At 53.2% G+C, this 18,800-nt stretch overlaps 2 protein-coding genes across 4 annotated transcripts; both read left to right on the top strand.

Moving 5' to 3' along the window:
* Positions 1-109: 109 nt before the first annotated feature.
* On the top strand, positions 110-14,359 carry THAP4 (THAP domain containing 4). 3 transcript variants are annotated; one of them, XM_042878314.1, is made up of 6 exons: positions 110-420; positions 874-2,030; positions 9,386-9,545; positions 11,273-11,382; positions 12,218-12,321; positions 14,035-14,359. In XM_042878314.1, the coding sequence occupies exons 1-6, from the start codon at positions 110-112 to the stop codon at positions 14,152-14,154; spliced, it is 1,962 nt and encodes a 653-aa protein (XP_042734248.1). In that variant the 3' UTR covers positions 14,155-14,359. The 3 variants fall into 3 exon arrangements, with proteins under 3 accessions (XP_042734248.1, XP_042734249.1, XP_042734250.1); XM_042878315.1 differs by lacking the exon at positions 110-420 and adding an exon at positions 649-740; XM_042878316.1 differs by lacking the exons at positions 110-420; positions 874-2,030 and adding an exon at positions 4,895-5,329.
* Positions 14,360-14,472: 113 nt separating this feature from the next.
* Positions 14,473-18,732, top strand: ESPNL (espin like). Its single transcript, XM_042878559.1, has 3 exons — positions 14,473-15,727; positions 15,909-16,168; positions 16,959-18,732. Exon 3 carries the CDS (start codon positions 16,977-16,979, stop codon positions 18,693-18,695), a length of 1,719 nt encoding a protein of 572 aa, XP_042734493.1. The 5' UTR covers positions 14,473-15,727; positions 15,909-16,168; positions 16,959-16,976; the 3' UTR covers positions 18,696-18,732.
* Positions 18,733-18,800: the final 68 nt, after the last annotated feature.

Genomic DNA, 18,800 nt, shown 5'->3' with positions numbered 1-18,800 from the left:
GCCGCCGGCGCCCCGCTCGCCCAATGGCAGCGCGTCTCGCCGCCGGCCCGCGCGGCGATTGGCTGTCTTCTCGAGCTCGGGTGCGCCGCAGCACGCTCTGGGGGCCGCCATGTCGTCGTACGGAACGCTGCGGCGGAGCGCGGAGAGGCGCCGGGTCGGCGGCGGAAAGGCGGGGCCGCGGGAGGCCGAGCGGCGGCGGCGGCGACGGCGCGCGAGCGGTCCGGTGGCACCGCCCATGGGAGCCGCCCGCCGGGAGTACGCCCCGAGGAACTCCGGCGGCCGGGCGCGGCCATCGTGCTGTACGGAGGCCGCGGGGCCCCGCCCCTCCACCCCCGGGAAGGCAGCTCCCGATCGCCTCGGACAAGCTGGTGGCGGCCCGAGCCGCTCGTCGGGAGGCGGACGGCCGGCAGCGAGGAAGAGGCAAGCGAGCGGGGCGGGGAGCCGCCCTCCTTCGGCGGCCGCGTCGCGCGGCGGCCCCTCGGCCAAAATGGCGGCGGCCACACGGCGGCCGCCATGACGGCTGACGGCAGCGCCGTACAGAAACCCCTTCCCCAGGGCGGAGGGGCGGCGGGGTGACCTGGCTCCGCCATCTTGCTGTACGGCGGGCGGCCGGGCCGGGCCGGGCCGGCGGGGGGGCTGGGGCGGGCCCGGCCGCGGCCGGAGATGGTGATCTGCTGCGCCGCCGCCAACTGCTCCAACCGGCAGGGCAAGGCGCTGCGCGGCGCCGTCTCCTTCCACAGGTGAGTGCGGCCCCGCAGGTGCCGGGCCGGGGGCTGACAGCGAGGCCTCGCCTCGGCCCCTCCGGGCGGCTCGGGGCCTGGGTTGCCGGGCTCGCCCCGCTGCCGCGCTCACGCTTTTCTCCTCCTTCGGTAGGTTCCCTCTGAAGGACTCGAAACGCCTGATTCAGTGGCTGAAGGCTGTTCAGAGGGACAACTGGACGCCCACCAAGTACTCGTTCCTCTGCAGCGAGCACTTCACCAAGGACAGCTTCTCGCGGCGGCTGGAGGACCAGCACCGGCTGCTGAAGCCCACCGCCGTCCCCACCATCTTCCAGCTCGCGGAGAAGAAGCGCGACAACCTGGATTATGTCAGGAGCAGAAGGAAAATAGCCAGCCAGGTCCCGCTGCAGGATGGGGAGGGCCCGAGGGAAGGAGGCTGTGAGGTAGTCCAGAGGACCTCATCTCCTGAGCAGGACCTTATGGTGATGCAAGGGACGGACGAGATGGAGGAGGTGACTCTGCAAGCGGAGATCGGGTCGATGTCTGGGGAGGAAGAGCATCTCCATGGGCAGCTGGAAGGCCCCCGGAGAAGGACGTTAGGCGATAGCTTAGTTGCGAAGCCCGGACCTCAGAAAAAGTCCGACAGATCTTCTGCGGAGGACTGTCCTAAAGGCTCCTGGATGGGGAGCTGGGTGGCGGACAGGAGCGGCATATCAGTAGACGATTTCACGCCTCCTGCCTCTGGTGCTTGCAAGTTCATCGGCTCCCTTCACTCCTACAGCTTTTCCTCTAAGCATACCAGAGAGAGGCCGTCTTTCCCAAAAGAGCAGCTAGAAAGGAAAAGGCCAAAGAGAGATGTGGAACCAAGCTGCAGTAGCAATCTCATGGGACACGATAAGACTGTAGCGGAAGACTCCCCTACTTCCTCCCTCACTGCAACCCCTCAGAAACCTTCCCAGAGTTTGTCAGCATCCCCAGCAGACCTGACCCCTCAGCCTGCTGCCGAGGCCGTGGTGGGACGGAAGGGTGACACGGATGCCAACCCCATGTCGATCAACGAGGTCATCATGTCGGCCTCGGGAGCCTGCAAGCTCATCGACTCCCTCCACTCGTACTGTTTCTCCTCCAGGCAGAGCAAAAGCCAAGTGTGCTGCTTGCGTGAACAGGTAGAGAAGAAGAACGGGGAGTTGAAATTGTTGAGGCAGAGGATCAGCCGCTCAGACAGCCAAGTCAGGAAGCTGAAGGAGAAGCTGGATGAGCTGAAGAGGATCAGTATCCCTTACTTGAACAGCCTGCTGTCCCAGGACTGTGGTCAGTATTTTCAGTGTCTTTGCGTTCAGGCAGAATTCTCCATTTCTGAACAACAAGAGGCTGTTTAAGTTAGAGATAAAACAGATGGAGAGCAGGTTAAAGACAGGACAAAGGTGCATTTTTGGAAAGAGAAGTAGTAGCTTGGACTGGGCTGAGAGATGCAGGTAGAAGAGTTAGTTGGGTTTTGGGGCACGTGAGCTACTTCTATCCCCAAAGCCTGTTGTTTTCTTTTTCCCCATCAATGTTGACTGTTCATTCAAAGTTACTACCACACTCTCTAAACTCTGCTGCCCCAAAGTTACAGGGTAGCATGTGTTGTTTTGGTGTGGTTTTCTGAGGTAAAGGGCAAGAAGCAAGTTGTTGGTGTGGAAGACAACTCCTTTGAGGTTGTTTGTTGTTTTAATTTGTTCTATGTGGGTTGTTCTGGTTTGTTCATTTGTTGTGTTACGCTGTATCTTTGGAGGGTGTCTGAAATTTTTCAATGTATCATTGAGCTGCCACGGACAGCCGGTATCTGGGAAAGCTGTCCTAGTCTTTAATGATGCAGAAGTGCTTCTGATTTTGGATTTCACGTGCTCCACTCAGCACTGGGATATAGAAGGCAGAGGCGTCAATTATGATGGTATTGTCACCATGTGGAGGACATTCTTTTTGACTGATGTGCTGGGCTCATTTTGCTCCTTTCCATCTGCAGAAGGCAGAAGTCAGGAAGCAGGTAATAAGAGTGTGAAGACAGAGGAATTAATTCTCTGGCTGTTAAGAATGAATTTGAGACACCTGAAGACAGATGGAAGTTCAGTGAGGGACACAATAGCCTAAAATACAGGTACAGGAGTTGGATCAGGCCTGACCCCTTTCCATTGCAAGAAAAGCTATTTAACATAAATTTTTTGCACACTGACAGAACTTGTACAGTGAGTCTAGTTGCAAGGTATGATTCCAGAGAAAAGTTTTTTGAGGATTTAATGGTATCTGATGTAGTATGGCTGCAGAGAAAAACACAGGGTTACGCTGCGAGAGATGTGTGACTCAGGGTCTTCCTGAAGGAGCAGCCACTCGTGGCTGCCTGAGTGTGTTGGAAATGCTCATCACAGTGATTCTTCCCTCCGTGTCCCTTGTGAGGTTTCTTCTCATCTTCAGAAGCTGCGTGATGTTCGGCACGGTTAGAAATGTGATGCCAGTGCAGGGAGATGTGTTCTGCAGGTCCTTGCAGCACAGCCTGCTTCCTTGCTCAACTGCAAGAAAACAAACCCTAGCTGAAGTCTCAGAGGCTGATACCCAATGTTATTTTCTCCATGTGTTTTTCATTTTCCTGTGTGCAAAACTCGCACTTTGGTTTGGGAAAAAACTGGCTTGCTTTTTTCCCCAGTGTGGGAAGTCAAAGTAGTCTCTGTATTTATGTCTTCTAGTCTATATTTTTATACAGTTTTGTTGTTAGAATACAGAAAATAACAGGATACAGTTTCAGGGTTCTGTAAATATCATTCATAAAGGTGTCTGACCTTTTTGAAATGACTACAGTGAGATGCTAATTGCAGGAAGAACCTGATCAGCAAAGAAGATCCTGAAGCAGGAAGCAGTAAGATTTTGCCCCCTTTCTCATGATAGAAGTTCTTCTGCATAAATTACATACTGGGTTTTCTAAGGCGATGATCACTTCATTAAGAAGTTGACATTTTATGTTATCTATCCTGCTGTCTCTCACCAACAAAGCTGGAGGCTGATATGGCCAATAGTTCCTCGTGGAACCATTCTGCTGGTGACTTCTCAAAGGGTTTGCTGGTGGCTGGCAGGCTTTTGCTTTAGTTTAATCTCGGTGCTCTTCTGCTTTGCCTTGTTTTCCTTGTGCTCGTAGTCCCAGTTTATGGCAGTCCAAATACCTGATTAAGCGCAGCTGAGTGCTGCTGGGCAGAGTCCGCTTTATGTGCAGACACTAAATTGTACTGTGATGCAACGCTGCGTTGAAGAGGGCTTTTTGATATTCATAACAGCTGGGGTAGCAAGTATTAGCTTAATAATAATTATAGTCTTTATTAGTAGCTACATTTCAGCTGACTTAAATCATAGGATGCGTCAACGAGGCGCTGTTAACAGCCATAAACCTGAGCCTGCATCTTTTTTTCCCTGGAGGCTTAAGGATGGGGAGTGTGAAGAGCACAGGCAATGGGGCTGACTCTGCAGGTTGCTGCTGCTTCCGTCCCTACAGCCCTGCTGTTGCTGCCTGGCATCCAGCTGCTGGCCCAAGCTGCAATCCAAGCCCACCTACACTTTTCACAGAGTCTGGTCTGTGGATCTGTTGAGGTTTTGAAGGCTTTCTGGTGTCCCCCAGCACTCTCAGATGGCTTACAGCTTCAAGCTACGTGGGTATGAGGCTGGGCGGCCACTCTTGGTCTGGAAGGCTGGAGAACAGGGCACCACACGTGCGGTATGGTAGGGCAGCGTTACCCAAAGGCACAGGGACACTGCTACTGGCTGTGCCCAAGCAGCACACCAGGCTAGCTGGAAGGGCAGAGTTCTGCAGAGTGCTGCACGCAGCCCCTGCCAACCATGTTTGGGGATCAGGGCCTCAGCGTGGGTGAGTTTTGCTCACAGCGTGCCCAAGCCATCGTGGTGCACGAGTGTGGCATTCCCCAGCTTTTCATAGCAGGGGATCTGCTGAGTGGTTCTGGGGAAAGCCCAGGGCTGTTTCCTGCACAGCTTTTCTACGGATGTCTCCTGTGCTTAACTCTGACTTTGCTTGCTTTTTTGATAGGAAAATGTTTTCTTCTGCTTCATGGGCCACCTCTGATGCCTGTGGACGAATGGCTGAGAAATACTTCAACAGAGCGTGGCTAGGCACAGTGCACCAGGCAGAGCAAGGTCAGGTGCTCCAAAAATCAAGAGGATGTGTGAAGAGAAATTAGGGAGAGACAGAGCAAGCAAAGAACTACAGACCTGGTGAGAACATGGAGTGCAGGGCCAAGGGAGGCTGCTCTGTGCAGTGCTCCTGCTAGGCGCCCCTGCCATCTACCCAGCTCTTCTCAGCTCTGCCAGCTGCATCCATTCCCGGAGCCAGGAAGGAGATATTGCTTTCACAAGATCATGTCTCCTTCCGCTGTGGAGTTTGATCTCTTTTTGAAACTACATCTCCCAGCAGGCACTGGGATGGCCTTCTTACCTCACGTTGAGATCACTTCCTTTATAGCCATCTTATCAACCAAGTGCAAAACACGATCTGGTGAGCAAAGGTGATTAGAGAGCTAGACCAAGAGATAGGAAAATAACTCAGCCCGCCATGGCCAGCAGTGGAGCAGATGCAGGTAGGATTCAATGTGATTCAAGTGTATGTGTTTAACAGAGAGGCAGAGCTTTGAAAACACAGAGTTCTGAGCTGCTGTGGAGCCTGTTCCAAACTCTGTGTCTCCCTTCGTGAAGGTCATGTTAAAGGCAGGAGAGTTTGCAAAATGGGTGCATGTGGAAAATAAGAATCTTGCTAAAAATCCACAGGAAATATTTTCTTCCAGTTTAGATTTGTTTTCCAATATGTGTACAAAACTTCACAGCAGTACAGTTGCTTCTAATACTTCCTCTGTGTGAATGAAGTGTAGCTGGGGAGCTTTGGGGAAGTACTTAAACATTAAACATCTGTTTTCATGCACAGCTGGAGTCCTGATGCCTCTACAGCTGTAGCATTTTCCACCAAGATGGCAGTGGGTTTTGTTCATTGCAGCAAAGCTAATTCCTCAGCATCAGTAGGAAGAGATTTGGGGTGTGTGAGAATAAGAAAAATAAGTTCAGTCTAGAATGGGAAGTGCTGATTGCAACTTTTCTGCCTCGGTTACCAGGAGAAATGGATGGGAATGGCCAGAACAGAAGGCTGGTCTATAAAGTGGTTGTTACACATGGGGAGGGAGATAAAGTAAGCAAAGTGGGAGATAAGAAGCAAGAATGTGTGCACATAGGTTAAGAGTGAGGCTGAATCTGTGTCAGAAGGCAACGTGAGAGAGGCTGGGTGAGGCTTTCTAGCCTGCAGCTGATTGGGGTAGACATTTCAGTCTAGGAATTGTGTTTTCAGGACTGAGTTGATCAGGAGAGGGCCCTTTTGCTGTCCCCATGGAGAGAAAGGAGCTTGGAAGGGGAAAAAAAGACATGTTGCTTTGCTGCTCTTCCTGTGGCCTTTTTCAGTGGAGTGGTTTGTTTTCTTCTCTATTTTTTTCATTAGCTGTACAGCATGTGTGTGTGTGTTAAGCATTTATTTCTGAAGTCAGTAGGCAATGACTCACACCGAAAAAAGCACAAATACAATAGCTTGTGACTAGGAAGCAAGGAAAATGCTAACTAAGGAAAACTTGAAAGCAATAAGACACACAGAGGTAAGCTTTCCTTAGGCTGTTTGGGTTTAGCAAAATCGTGTGTCATTTAAAAAAGTGTTTTCTGTGTGCCTTGTGCTGCAGAAGTCTGGTGGTGGCTGCAGACACTGGAATGTTTCACCATAGAGGTTAGAAGAAGGCAGTAACACGTGGGGGCTTGGTTATGAAATTAATTACTAATACAGGGCATAAGATGAGTATTTGTGAATGTAATCACCCTCCCAGAGCAGAGCTGCATACATAGTGCTTTGCTCTTGCTGGTGGAGAGCATCAGCAAAATGTAAGGGGGTGCAGTGCTGGGGAGGGACAGCGGGGGATAAAGCCTCCTTCTGTAATTAAACATGCAAAAAGCGCAGAGAACGAGGCTGCTCTTAATTAGCAGCATGTTGCTGCTGCTGATTCAAATCCAGTGAGTGACTCAGCCGCAGGAAGGACTGCAGGAGGCTGCTGGCTGCACACCCTGCATGTTGAGGGTGGAAGGTGCTGCATGAGATCTTCTTTTCTTTTTCCTTATGTTTCGTGCAGCAAGCCCTCCCCAGCCTGGGTGAGGTAGGGTGGCTGTGTCACTGGCAGCTAACTGGCTGCTCACACTGCTGATAAAACTACAGGGCTTTGTGCCAGCATAGCTTTGTGTGCCAGGGATCTCAGTGACTGAAGCCCATGTAGCCATGGCTGGGGCATTGCTCGGTCCTGTTATCTCATGGCATAAGACTGCGTCGTTCCTTGCTGCAGAGTGTGGGCAGCAGGCTGACTTTGTTCCCATGCAGGGAGGGATTTGACTTTTAACACCCCTGCGAAGGGGAAGGATCCATGAGTTCAGAGGGATGGGGCAAGGCCAGAAGCTGAGACAGTGCTGTGTCCCTGAGACCCGGGCACAGCAGTCAGAGGGGAAGTGTGGCCTGAGCAGCCTCCTGGGGAAATGATAATTAGGTGATCACGTTGCTTGCAGGACTTTGTTTTTGTCTCCTAAGCTGTGATCACAGCTTTTGGATGTGGTGGCAGCCTTGAGTTGGGTTTCACAGGGGAGCAGAGGTCTTATGGATGCTTCATGAAAGTGTATAACCTGGTAGAGCAGAGTGCCTCTGCCTCTAGTATGAGTTCACTTTCTCTTGCTGCCTCCCTGCTATTGCTTTCCCCCCCTTTCAGCTCAGTCCCTGGCACAGGGGCTGCAAGAGATGATAAAAGGACCAAGTCCACCAGCCAGAGACGGATGCCAAGGGTAAGAAGCAGCAGTGTGCAGTGTCTTTTTTATAACTGAGTTTCTGCTAAAGCTGTTTCTTCCATCTGTTACTTGGATGCAGTCTCCTGAGCTGCTGCAAGGTAAGCAAGAGAAACTGAAGGGCCCTATTACCGAGCGCTCTGGTGATGGGAAGGTCCTGGTGTTCAGCTCTGCTGCCAGCTCCTGGCCCAGGAGAGGGCAGCAGCAGCCCAGCTGCAGGCTGCCAACCTTCCCCAAGCTTCTTTCTTCACTGCCTGGGGTTTCTAGGCCTGCAGCAAGCTCAGAAATTAAGTAATGTCTATCTGCAGGTTACAAGTGGATGGCAGATGCTGGTTGGACACAGCAGTGATGCTCTCTGTGCTCTCAAATGGCCCACGCTCACACTGAAAGGGGAAAGTGATTGCAAAGAAATGGTTTAGAAGTACACTTTCTTGCAGCAGTAATTTTGGCCTTTGGTGATCAATAATCACTGCACTGCACGGGAAAATAACATGCTGTCAGTTGGGCTGCTGACAGTACAGGTAGAAGGGAAATGCCCTGAAGTACTGTTGGACATTTGTAGGCTGCAGTGACCCATTTGGTCAACAGTGCTGCCTGCCCAGACCCATGGGGTCTCTGTGCTCTTTGCAGAGAGCTGCCCTGATGCTGTAGGCTTTCAACACCTTATTTCACAGTCACATCTCATGTTTTCCTGTACTGGTTTCTTTGCAGAGAACTTCAGGCTCGGACTGAGCAAACAGCTTTTTACCCACAGCGTTGCCTTTCTGGGGCAACAGTTCTCCTTTGAGAGCAGCCAGACAGGTAGCTTATTCCTGGATGATATCACACGGCGTGGAAGCCTCAGCCTGCCAGTACCTGCCAGTCAGCAACAAGTGGGAGGAGGCCCTGCTCCGAGTGCTTCAGTCTTACTCGTCTGCAACACATAACTAACCCAGATTTTTCAGTGGGCCCCCTCATCTCTATTTGTAGAGGTCTTTCCTGAGATCACGTGGGTGCCAGATCACTTTCCCTGCTTACATCTTAGGAACTGTCTACGTTGTTGTTAGCATGACTTTCAGATGCCTGTCTCATTTGCTCCCTGTTTTATTATTCCAGCTTACACCCCCTGAGATAAAAAGCTGCTGCTTATCAAAACTCTTCTAAAATGATTCATTAAAACAGGAGTCTCTCCATTTTGTGAAGCAGGCTGTGGCTGCTTCTCAATAAATGCAAGGACTGGAGGTAGTTTTTTCCTCTGCTTTATGCTTTAACTTGCCTGCTTCCTGGTCTTTCAGTGTTTTACACTTAGCCTTCGTCCAACACCTGGACAGAGTGATTTCTGAGTTTTCCCTGCCTCCTTTCTCACAACTCGTTAACCTCTTAAAAAAGAAGACAAGTGAACTTTGATCCTGAATATGCATACAGCCTGATTTTCCTCTGTAGTGAGGGCTCATGTCCTTGGTCCCCAAACCAAACAGGAGCATTGGTGACTCAGTGCTTGAGAAAAATCAGGGCAGAGCTCTGGAGATGTGTCACTGATATCGTGCATCCTTCTTTATCCTGGGATCACAGGCTGCTCAGTCCCAGCCTGGAGGTGGCAGGGGCCTTTCCCTTCACTATAGGTAAGGCAAGGGCAGCCCTGAAAGCAGACCTGCTTGCCACGACTGTGCTGTATGCCCTGTCTCCTGCCTTGTGGAGCTGGAAAAAAGCATTCCTGATGCTTTTTTGTCTCCAAGGTGTTTCGTGTTCTCCCTCCACCCAAGCTGCAGAGCAGACCCACCAATTTTCCACCCTCATTCTTTCCACAGAGACCCCACAGCTGAACCCTGTGATGGAGCCCCTCTCCTGGATGCTGGGCACCTGGCTCTCAGACCCGCCAGGCGACGGCACCTTCCCCACCATGAAGCCATTCCAGTACCTGGAAGAAGTGCACATCTCTCATGTGGGACAGCCTATGCTCAACTTCTCGTAAGTCTGGAGGCTTGGCTGCGTTGGCAGCAACATTTGGATCACAGCAGGTGTGGCTGCAGGGAGATTTGTTCATATTTCTATTCCAGTTCCAAGTAAACAAGTTTTCATTTACCAAACAAGACGGTGTAATCACATGTGGCTGGGTGGCCTGATTTGTTTGTTTCCCTTTAAAACTGCTGATAAATGGGTGTGCTGTTGTGACGTGCCCAGAGCTGCTTGCTTGCAGACTGTGAAGATTTACCAGCCTAGAAGTACCACAGGGCTTTTCAGAAGTGAGTTCACACCTCTGTTGTTGCACCTATACAGGGTCACTGTGACAGTGGCAGAGTGTGCAGTTCATGTGCCCTGCCAGCCCTTAGGGTTATGTGCACCCCAAACAGCCCCATCCTGGACTCAGCCATCGCTGTTGTTTGGGCAGGTTCAGCACCTGTCCTTGAAAGGTCTGCTGTCCTTCCACATTAATGTGGTGTGCTCCAGTGCATGTGTTAGGCAGAAGATGTGCAGTCCCTCTGGCCAGAGAAGACACTGTTCCTGTTGCCAGCGGTAGCTGTTTAATTAGAAATGAATCCTCAGGTAATGGTGTTATCCTAGAACTGCTATCACTCTGCTTTTCAAGCTGCCACTTACGGATATAGATGAAGGAGCTGTGCTGTGGCTCCCGAGTTTGTCTGCTTAAAACTGGTCCTCAATCTTCACCTTCAAAAAAACTGGAGGAAAATTAAATCAAATGTTCAACAAGCAGGATGCTGGGCAGGCAGCCGAACTGTATGGTGGCAAGTAATTGTTCAGGCACTGAGAACTGCTTTAGTTCAGTTCCTTCCCATTTGGAGTCTCAACGATCCCAGCATGATGCACGGCTCCATAGGCTGCACTGGCTGCAGAGCACAGCTGGGCTGCCAGGACAGCCCTCAGCATGGATGCAGCCTGCTGCAGCAGCTTGCCTCTGCCTCCTTCTCACAAGAGGGTGAGGAGACGGAAATGCGAAGACAAATGATGTGAAAAGAAAGAGATGAGTCTGGAATATGTGAGCCATAATACACCAGTGGAGCAGACCATTGCATTATGCAGCTATCAGTGCGTTTAAGTTGCTGTTTAATTCAGTCCCCTGTGTAGATTCAGGAGTGCTAATGTAATTTATGATCGTGTGTAATAATACATAAATAACAGCTGTGATATTGATGACCTAGTATGCAGCTGTAAGGCATCCTGAAGATGCCTAGGTAGGCATCTGAGCTGATTTATTTTGCTCTTCTTTTTGAGGTGGGGAAGAAATAAGTGTGCAGTGTTAGTGCCTGTGGCAAGTAACGTACAAGGAAGAAAAAGGCTGCCAGATTTAAAAGCTTAATAAAGGTGATATTGCAAGGCTAGATGTTTATTTGAGAGAAGGAAGGTTTTGAGATGGAATACACCTTCAGCATCAGTGCTGTGTCTTACTGTAACCCAAGGGAGTTTCTGAGCTAGCTCTTAGAGAAAATCTGAAGTCTGAACTTACATAACAGGTTCCACTTATTTGGGACCTAGATGTGTGTGTGTGAAGGGGCTGTCCTCTTACACGCTCACATTTTCTTACCATGAAGGATGCTCAGCCTCTTACTCTACAAATAACACTGCAGGCTGGCTTGTGTGGTTAAATGCAATGTGGTTTCCTCTAAGATGAAACCAGGCCAAAGCCTGTATTTGCAGTGCAGCAGTACAGCAGCTTTGGTGTTCTGATCTCCCCTCAGATTCAATGCCTTCCATCCGGACACCAGGAAACCAATGCACCGAGAATGTGGATTCATCCGCCTCAAACCTGACACTAATAAGGTGGCCTTCATCAGCGCCCAGAACACAGGTACTGCCTCTCTGGGGAAGAGGGAGGCCTTTGTCCTGCTGTGCCTTTCATCACTCTTCCTCTTTAGCAGTTTCTTTTCATGTATTTTCACTGTGGGTTCAGCACCTCCGTCCTGCTGTTGATGAGCGCCACGTTGCTGGGACTGGCTTAGCCCAGCCAGCAAGGCTTTGTGGCTGTCTCAGTCAGGAAGGGACCACAGATCCAAATACCACACATGCACGAGATGGGGGCACCCTTTCCTAAAATAGTATGCTGATATTTGCAGGCATAGACTTTGAAAACAAAGGAACCCTTTGATTCGTGCCAGGAGTTGCAGTCTCAGCCTTAATGATGGGCTGTTATAAGGAGCCAGTGGCATTCTTGTTGCCTTTGTGGCATCCAGGTCTTTTTGTGCAGAGAGAAGGGAGGAACGTGTACAGATGAGCTGCATCATTCCCACTCTTCACATGAGATCTTAAACTAGGAGAATTTTCCCACTGTTTGGAAGTAGTGCCTCACTGTGCACTCACAGAGACCAAATGAGAGACAGAACTACATCTACACTGTTGTGAGTGAAGAAATTTCAAACCCAGCTGATGCTTAAATTTGGATCTAAGACCACAGAGCAGGTGCTGAATGGAAAATTGCCAGTTGCAATGTGATACTCATCCCACACTGAGAGTAAGTCTGGCTGGGGCTTCCAAGTAGCGTTATGTTTCTGAGGTTGCATGGATTTGCAGTTGTTGATACGTGCTAGATCAAGGAAAAACGTTCTTTGTCTGTGTAGCCTAATAATTGTGACATTTTGTTAATTAACCTTTGTTGCCTGGTATTTATGACTTCGCTTTCTCATTAGGTCTTGTGGAGGTGGAGGAAGGGGAGGTGAATGGTCAAGAGCTGTCTATAGCTTCTCACTCCATAGCCAGGATCTCCTTTGCCAAGAAGCCCCATGTAGAGCAGGTGAGTTCACGCTCGGTCAGCGATTCAAATCATCATGTTAGCCCAGGGGTGTCTGTTTGAGAGGGCAGGTTGATTAACACACTTTCATTACAGATTGCCTCAGGTGCTCTTGGAAATACTGCACAGCATCCTTGCTTATCTTCTCTTTAAGTTTTCAGAAGCCGTTTCATAGCTTACAAGATGAAAAGGGATCACAGATAAGAGCTGCCATGCTGAGTCAGAGCAGCCAGCTACAGCCCTGTCTCCACCGTGGCAGCAGCAGGTCCTTATGGAAGAAGATAGGAAAGTCTTGTCTAAACAGCAGCACTGAGCCCACAGGAAAGGGCTTCTCTTTACAGAGTCAGCCACAGATCAGCCCACTCTGCAGATATGGATCTCTGCCACACTGATCACACGTCCTTTCCAAGATTGCCTTCTGCAGCTGTGGGACACAGAGCACCCTGTGTCTGTTCTGATAGTCATCGTGGATTTCCTCCTTTGCTGTCATGACATCAGAACAATTTGCATATGCACTGATATTGCTACTGATAACGGGTCAAACCAGGCTGTTCAGCAACCTTTAATTTGTCTTTTCCTGTTTCAGGAAGCAGTCAGGGCAAGCTGAGGGTGGGTTGATAAGGCCAAGGTGGTCTTAAGAGAGCAGGAGCACCAGCTGTGTGTTTGGCAAGCATGGGCTGCTGAAATAGGAGGGGATGTGTTACTGCTGGTGTTAGGCACATGTTGCATCTGTAGAAACAGATGTGTTAATGGGGCAGGATGCTGGTTTAGAGCACGCAGACTGGCAGCAGCTTGTGGATGTGCCCTTGAGTCACCTTCATGGGAAATGAACATGTCTGTGAAAGCCTCCTTTCCCTTCCATGTCTTCAAGACCAGCTGAAATCCTGGAGCAGCAGGGATCCTGGTGTCTTCCTGCTGGCCTTCCCCTGGCACAGCTGGGTGGATCACCCCGGTGGTGGTGTGAACGTGGCACTTTGGAAAGGCTGTTGGTTTTTTAGCTGTTAAGGTGAAAGGGAGCTGGTCAGAGCAGGGGTGTGTACACTTCAGTATATCCACTTGGCAAAAGCCTTATGGTGAGGCAGTTAGAGAAGTGCTCTGTGAATCCATGGGGTGCTTTTCGACCACAGTCTCCTAATGATCTTTACTTTCTTCTTTCTTGTAGAAATTTCTAAATGGAGCTGGTTTAATTAACTGCCAGTTAATCATACTTGCAGGTCATCCTGCTGTCCCTAAGAGCTGGGCAGATGGAGCAGTACTCTTAAGTATTATTTTGAACCAAGAGCTGAGATTTACAATGGCCCCACTTCTCTTCCTTATTACATAGACGCCTAAGAGCAGACTTAACAACATGTGCTAAGCCCAGATCTGAACACAGCCTGAGCAGCTTGGAAGTGGCTGATATCAGGGTTCGAGCTTCTGCTTGCACAGCTCCTGGGCTTCGTAGCTCCGCAGGGTAACCACAGATTGGTTCTGGGGAGGGAGGTTTAGTGCAGTATGAGCAGTGCAAGGAGGAGTGGGGGAGACACTGCTGGTTGTCGGCCTGTCTGTAGGAGGGGGTGGCTGTAATGGTGCCAGGCAGTGTAACACAGAGATCTGCTGCTTGGCTGTCCCACAAAACACCTCACCGAGAGCAGCCATGGCTCCAGCAGACAACTTTTAGTGAGGAATGCAGTTTGCTTGATCTATGAGATATTTCTTTTCTTATCCCTTTCTCAGATTACCAGAAAATTCCGTCTCAATTCCGATGGGAAGCTAGAACAAACAGTCTCCATGGCGACCACTACACAGCCCATGACGCAGCACCTCCACATCACCTACAAGAAGGTGACACCCTGATGCCAGGAGGGCCAGGGTGAGGAGCTGGGCAATGCGCCCCGGGAGCAGCAGTGGCTCGGGGACGTGGGATGGTGAAGGCTGGAGCCAGGTACCTGTGCTCAGCCCCGGCCGTGCGGAGCTGCCCATGCTGGTGAGAATGTTAGCGGATGTTCCTGTAATGGTATATATAAAAAAATAATAATAATAATAAAAGCTTTTATTTTTACGGCTGTGTTTTTGGGTGTGATTGCTGAGTGGTCTTTGAGGCCTTCTGCGCTGCAGGTGGGGCCTTAGGATACTTAGAATCATGGAATCATTCAGGTTGGAAGAGATCAGTGTTTGTCAGTATGCTTCAGGGGTAGAAAGGGCGATGGATTCAAGCTTCTGTTTATTGTCTGACTGTGCCACAGAAGCAGCAGGATTAGGAATGGGTTTGCATTATAGGGATCAACTGTGAGACCTCCAGCTCCTGCCTGATGTAGCTCAGCTCACGTATTCACACACCTCTTACTGTGTGACAGAGCTGGAGCAGGACCAAGAATGAGCAGAGCTGGATGATCTTCAAGGTCCCTTCCAACCTAAGCCACTCTGTGACTCTATGACCTGCTCCCCCATGGACTTTGAAGGCTGTTGGGTCAGGTCCTGCAAGAATCCTGTTTCTCACAAAGGGTGATACAGGCCCAGAGGCCAGAACCAGACCTCTGGCTTCTGTGCAGAATGCTGCAAGAGTACAGGTGAAGACTTTGAGTCACAGAGCAGCAAAAGAAACTTTAAACAGTGGGGACTGGGAGGTGAGAGAAGGGGCTCCCCAGAGCTCACAGTGCAGGAGATAGTTGTAGGGGTGGGTAAGGATGAGAAAGGGATTTATCTTGAGTAAACATCTGTGATGTAGTATATGCAATGGATGAATTTTGTCTTTTCAGACAGATCTAAATTCAGGGTGCCTGCTATTGCCATCTGAAGGATTCTAAGTGGGAGCTCTGTGGAAGGCCTGGGGGTTGCAGTGCCCTTCTAATGGCTGCTTCCATTCATGTCTGGTTTGCGCCCATAGCTTCCTTACAAGCCAAGGTCAAAGGCTTGGCCAAAGGTTGTGTGACTGTAAGGGTCCTGGTGGGCACTAAGGTGGGCAGCAGGGTGCTCAAGCTTGCTTCTGTCCATCTTTGGTCCCTGAGCTGCCCAGCTCCATCTCTGCTGTGCCTGGGTTGGTGGCAGTGGTGCCCTCAGAGCGCTGTCCTGCTGGGGGGCCGGAGGCTGGCTCTGTAATGGATCCTCACCAGGTGGTTACCGTTTAGAGGCTTTGATCTCCTGCTGCTTCATTTTTTTTCCAGCCCCTCGATTGAATTTCTCTCATGTAACCGAGCTCCACTGATATATTCTGGCCATATATAATGGATGGAGGTTGAGTGAGGAAACAAAAACAGCGCTGAATATCGGGAGCAGCCATGCGGGTCCTGCAGTCGGACCCCCTCCCTGCCACCGCCCCACAGGTGTGTGCAGTTGGGCACAGGGTGCCTGCACTCACATCCAGCCCTGAGCCGGCCTTGGATTGTGCATCGCTTGACCTGGAGGTTGGTGCAGTGGATACGTCAGGACGGTGGGTGCCGGGCTCCATCCCTCCTCCATCTCCACATCATCCTATTGATCCTAAAGCCCATCAAGGCTGTGCCAGCACTGCTGTATCAGCCGCATCTTTGGCTCCTGCAAGGCGGGTGGTGAGCCGGCGGCCGATGCCGGCCAGCACATTTGCTTCACTAATGAGGCTCCTTCTTTTCAAGGGCTTTGAGATAACAACCTGCGGTGTGAGCAGCAGCACTGGGATCCAGTTGCTTGTTTTTTGCCCAGGACGGGGTGCAGGCAGCACAGTGCTCCCGGCTCCATGTTCCTGGGGGGCCGCCCTACCCCCCATTCCCCCCAGCTCCGTGCAGGTGAGAAGCACCCCGCTCTGCAGGACGGGCACCCTGGGATGAGCCTGCACCGCTGAGCCCCATCTTCTGCTGCAGCCCTGTGAGCACTGCCTGTGGCAGCGAGCCTCGAGGTGAGTGAGTGCTGGGAGAAGGGATGGGGAAAAAGAAGGGCTGGTGGTGGAGGGGAGCACAGCCTCACGTGGCTGTGGATAGGGGGGTCCCTGTCTCTGTGGGCATCGTGGGTGTCCCCCAGGATGTCCACCCACACAGACCCTCTGTGCCCTGGGGCAGCTGCTGTCCCTGCAGTTCAGCCCGAGGCAGGCATGGGAACACTGCTGCTGGCACCCGCCCAAGCGGATCAGGAAAGTGTCTGCAGTGGGGCCACTGCTGGGCAGGTGAGAAGGTAGCCAGGAAAGGTCTTGCCCAGCCTCCTGCGCCTCAGCCGTGTGCAGGGTCAGGCTGGGTTGCAAACCCTGGACATGCAGAAATGCAGAGTTGCTGCTGGGGTGGGGCTGTGCTGCTCTGCAAAGAGCCCTCCTGAGCACAGCAGTGCTGTACACCATCGCAGCTACCCCAGGCCCAGCTCCCCTTCTCTGCACTCCCCAGGGCTGCCAGTGAGGGTGTCTGCTGTGCCCAGGAGCAGAGCACCCAGCCAGGGCCATGCTGCAGTGTGGGCTGCAGGAGCTGCAGGTCCTCCCTGCGGGTGGATAGACACCAGGAGCACAGGGCTGTGTCAGCAGATGCGCTCACAGCTTTTCCTGGTTCTCCGCATCTAGCTGTGAGTGCTTTGCCTAGCATAAATGTCTGAACACATTTCTCTGCCCTCACTCCTGTGCTGGTTCTGCAGTCTCTCCCAGCAGAGCGGGGATGCAGACTCCTCTTCCATCCCACAACATGTCCCCATACCCCTGTCCCCACAAGGTCCCAGACACGAGGGTGATGCAGCCCAACGAGCCACCGCTGCCTGAGCTGAAGCTCCGCAGACCCGTTCAGCGGGGCAGGATCCCGGCGCCCTTCATGGACCCGGTACGTCACCGCACCGCTCCGCCATCCCGTGCTCGAGTCCCTGGCCTTCCCCTTTGCACCAGGCAGGCCCGGGGAAACCGTGCTGCTGCACAGGGCACGGCAGCAGAGCCGGCAGCACCCTGGAAAGACCCCCACGGCACCACCGCAGTGGACCCTCTGGATGTGGACGCCTTGGTGCCCACGCATGACGAGCGGGGCCATGCCATCCCTGAGTGGAAGCGGCAGGTGATGGTGCGGCGGCTGCGGGCACGGCTGGCGGATGAGGTGCCCGTGTGTGATGAGGTAGGGCCGGGCTGTGGGTGGGACACAGCTGGGTCCCGCGTGTCTCTGCATCCTGATGGCTTCCTGCCGCAGGAGCCAGGCACCTGGCGTTTCTCACCGTCCCACGAGGCCGTGCTGGGCCCATTTGGTGAGCTGCTGACCGAGGCTGACCTACAACAGCTGGAGAGGGCGGTGGAGAGCCTGCGGCTGCGGCGCCGAGGAGAGGCCTACCAGGACGAGCTCCAGCGCCTGGCGCAAGAGCTGCGCACCTTGCTGCCCTCCCCGCTGCTCAGCATCACCGTTCACAGCCCTCCTCCCGCCCCAGGGCAGCCCTTGCCGCTCTGGTGCGGCCGCCTGGCCGGTGTGGTAGGCAGCCTGGAAGCGCTGTTGGCCAAGGCCGAGGGGGCTCGTGGCAGCCCCGTGCCTGCCCCGCTGCCCGCACCGCTCCCTGCAGCCCCGCGGACGCCGTCGGGCAGCGTGGCACAGCGGGAGATCCGGCAGTGCGGGGTGAGCGTGAGCAGCCTGCGCGGGGCCTTCGAGCGGCACGGCGGCGGGGAGAGCGAGACCGCAGCGGTGGTGGAGGCCGCCAGCGACTCGGGGATCAGCTGCGAGGAAGCGCCGTCGGAAGGCAGCGGCTCACCGGTGCCCGAGTCAGCCGGCCTGCGCAAGGAGCGCATCGTGCTGCTCTTCCTCAGCCATTGGAAGCGCTCGGCCGGAGGCCTCAACGCTTGGGCTGCGGCGTGCCGGGCGCTGCAGGCTCAGAGGGAGAGAGCAGGCGCTCCGGGCGAGGAGCAGGCGGGCAGGAGGGGCCGCCTGTCGCGGCAGTGCAGCGCCATCCAGCAGCTCCTGGGCAGCTGGAGGGACGTGGCCGCCTGCCCCCCGCCGCCGCTGCCCCCCGCTGCGGGCAGCCCCCGCTCCCCGCTGTCCCCCGAGCAGTTTGTGCGGCGCGCCGACGGGACGCCGGCCGACTACGACAGCCTGACGCTGGAGCTCTTCATGCTGGGCTACTTCCGCATCCTGGAGCGGGAGCTGCCCCCCGAGGAGCGCCGCGGCCGCCACCTGCTGTGCTTCGAGGTGTTCGACCACCTGGGCCGGCACGGCTGGGACACAGCGCGCGCCTTCCACCGCGCCGTCACCGACGAGATCGCGGCCGGCCGGCGGGGCTGGGGGGACGGCTTCGAGGACATCAAGGAGCGCTTCTTCGGCACCGCCAAGGGCACGGCCTGGAGAGCGGGGGGAGCGGGGGGCAGCCCCCCGCAGAGCGCAGCCCGCCGTGGCCGCAGCAGCCAGGAGGAGATCTGCAGGTGCATCGACCGCAGCTTCGCCTTCTGGAAGGAGAAGGAGGCCGAGATCTTCAGCTTCGAGGAGTGACGCCTCACGACGCCCGTGGACGCCCCCTCTGCGCTTCTCAAAGGGCCTCAATAAAAGCGTTTCAGTTTTGTCTCAAAAAAAAAACCTCGAGATATTTTGGAGTGA

Source organism: Lagopus leucura, unplaced genomic scaffold (assembly GCF_019238085.1).
Source record: "Lagopus leucura isolate 7727_CA_CO unplaced genomic scaffold, USGS_WTPT01 Super-Scaffold_100021, whole genome shotgun sequence".
NCBI classification, from domain to species: domain Eukaryota; kingdom Metazoa; phylum Chordata; class Aves; order Galliformes; family Phasianidae; genus Lagopus; species Lagopus leucura.
This window is presented reverse-complemented; position numbering and strand designations above follow the sequence as displayed.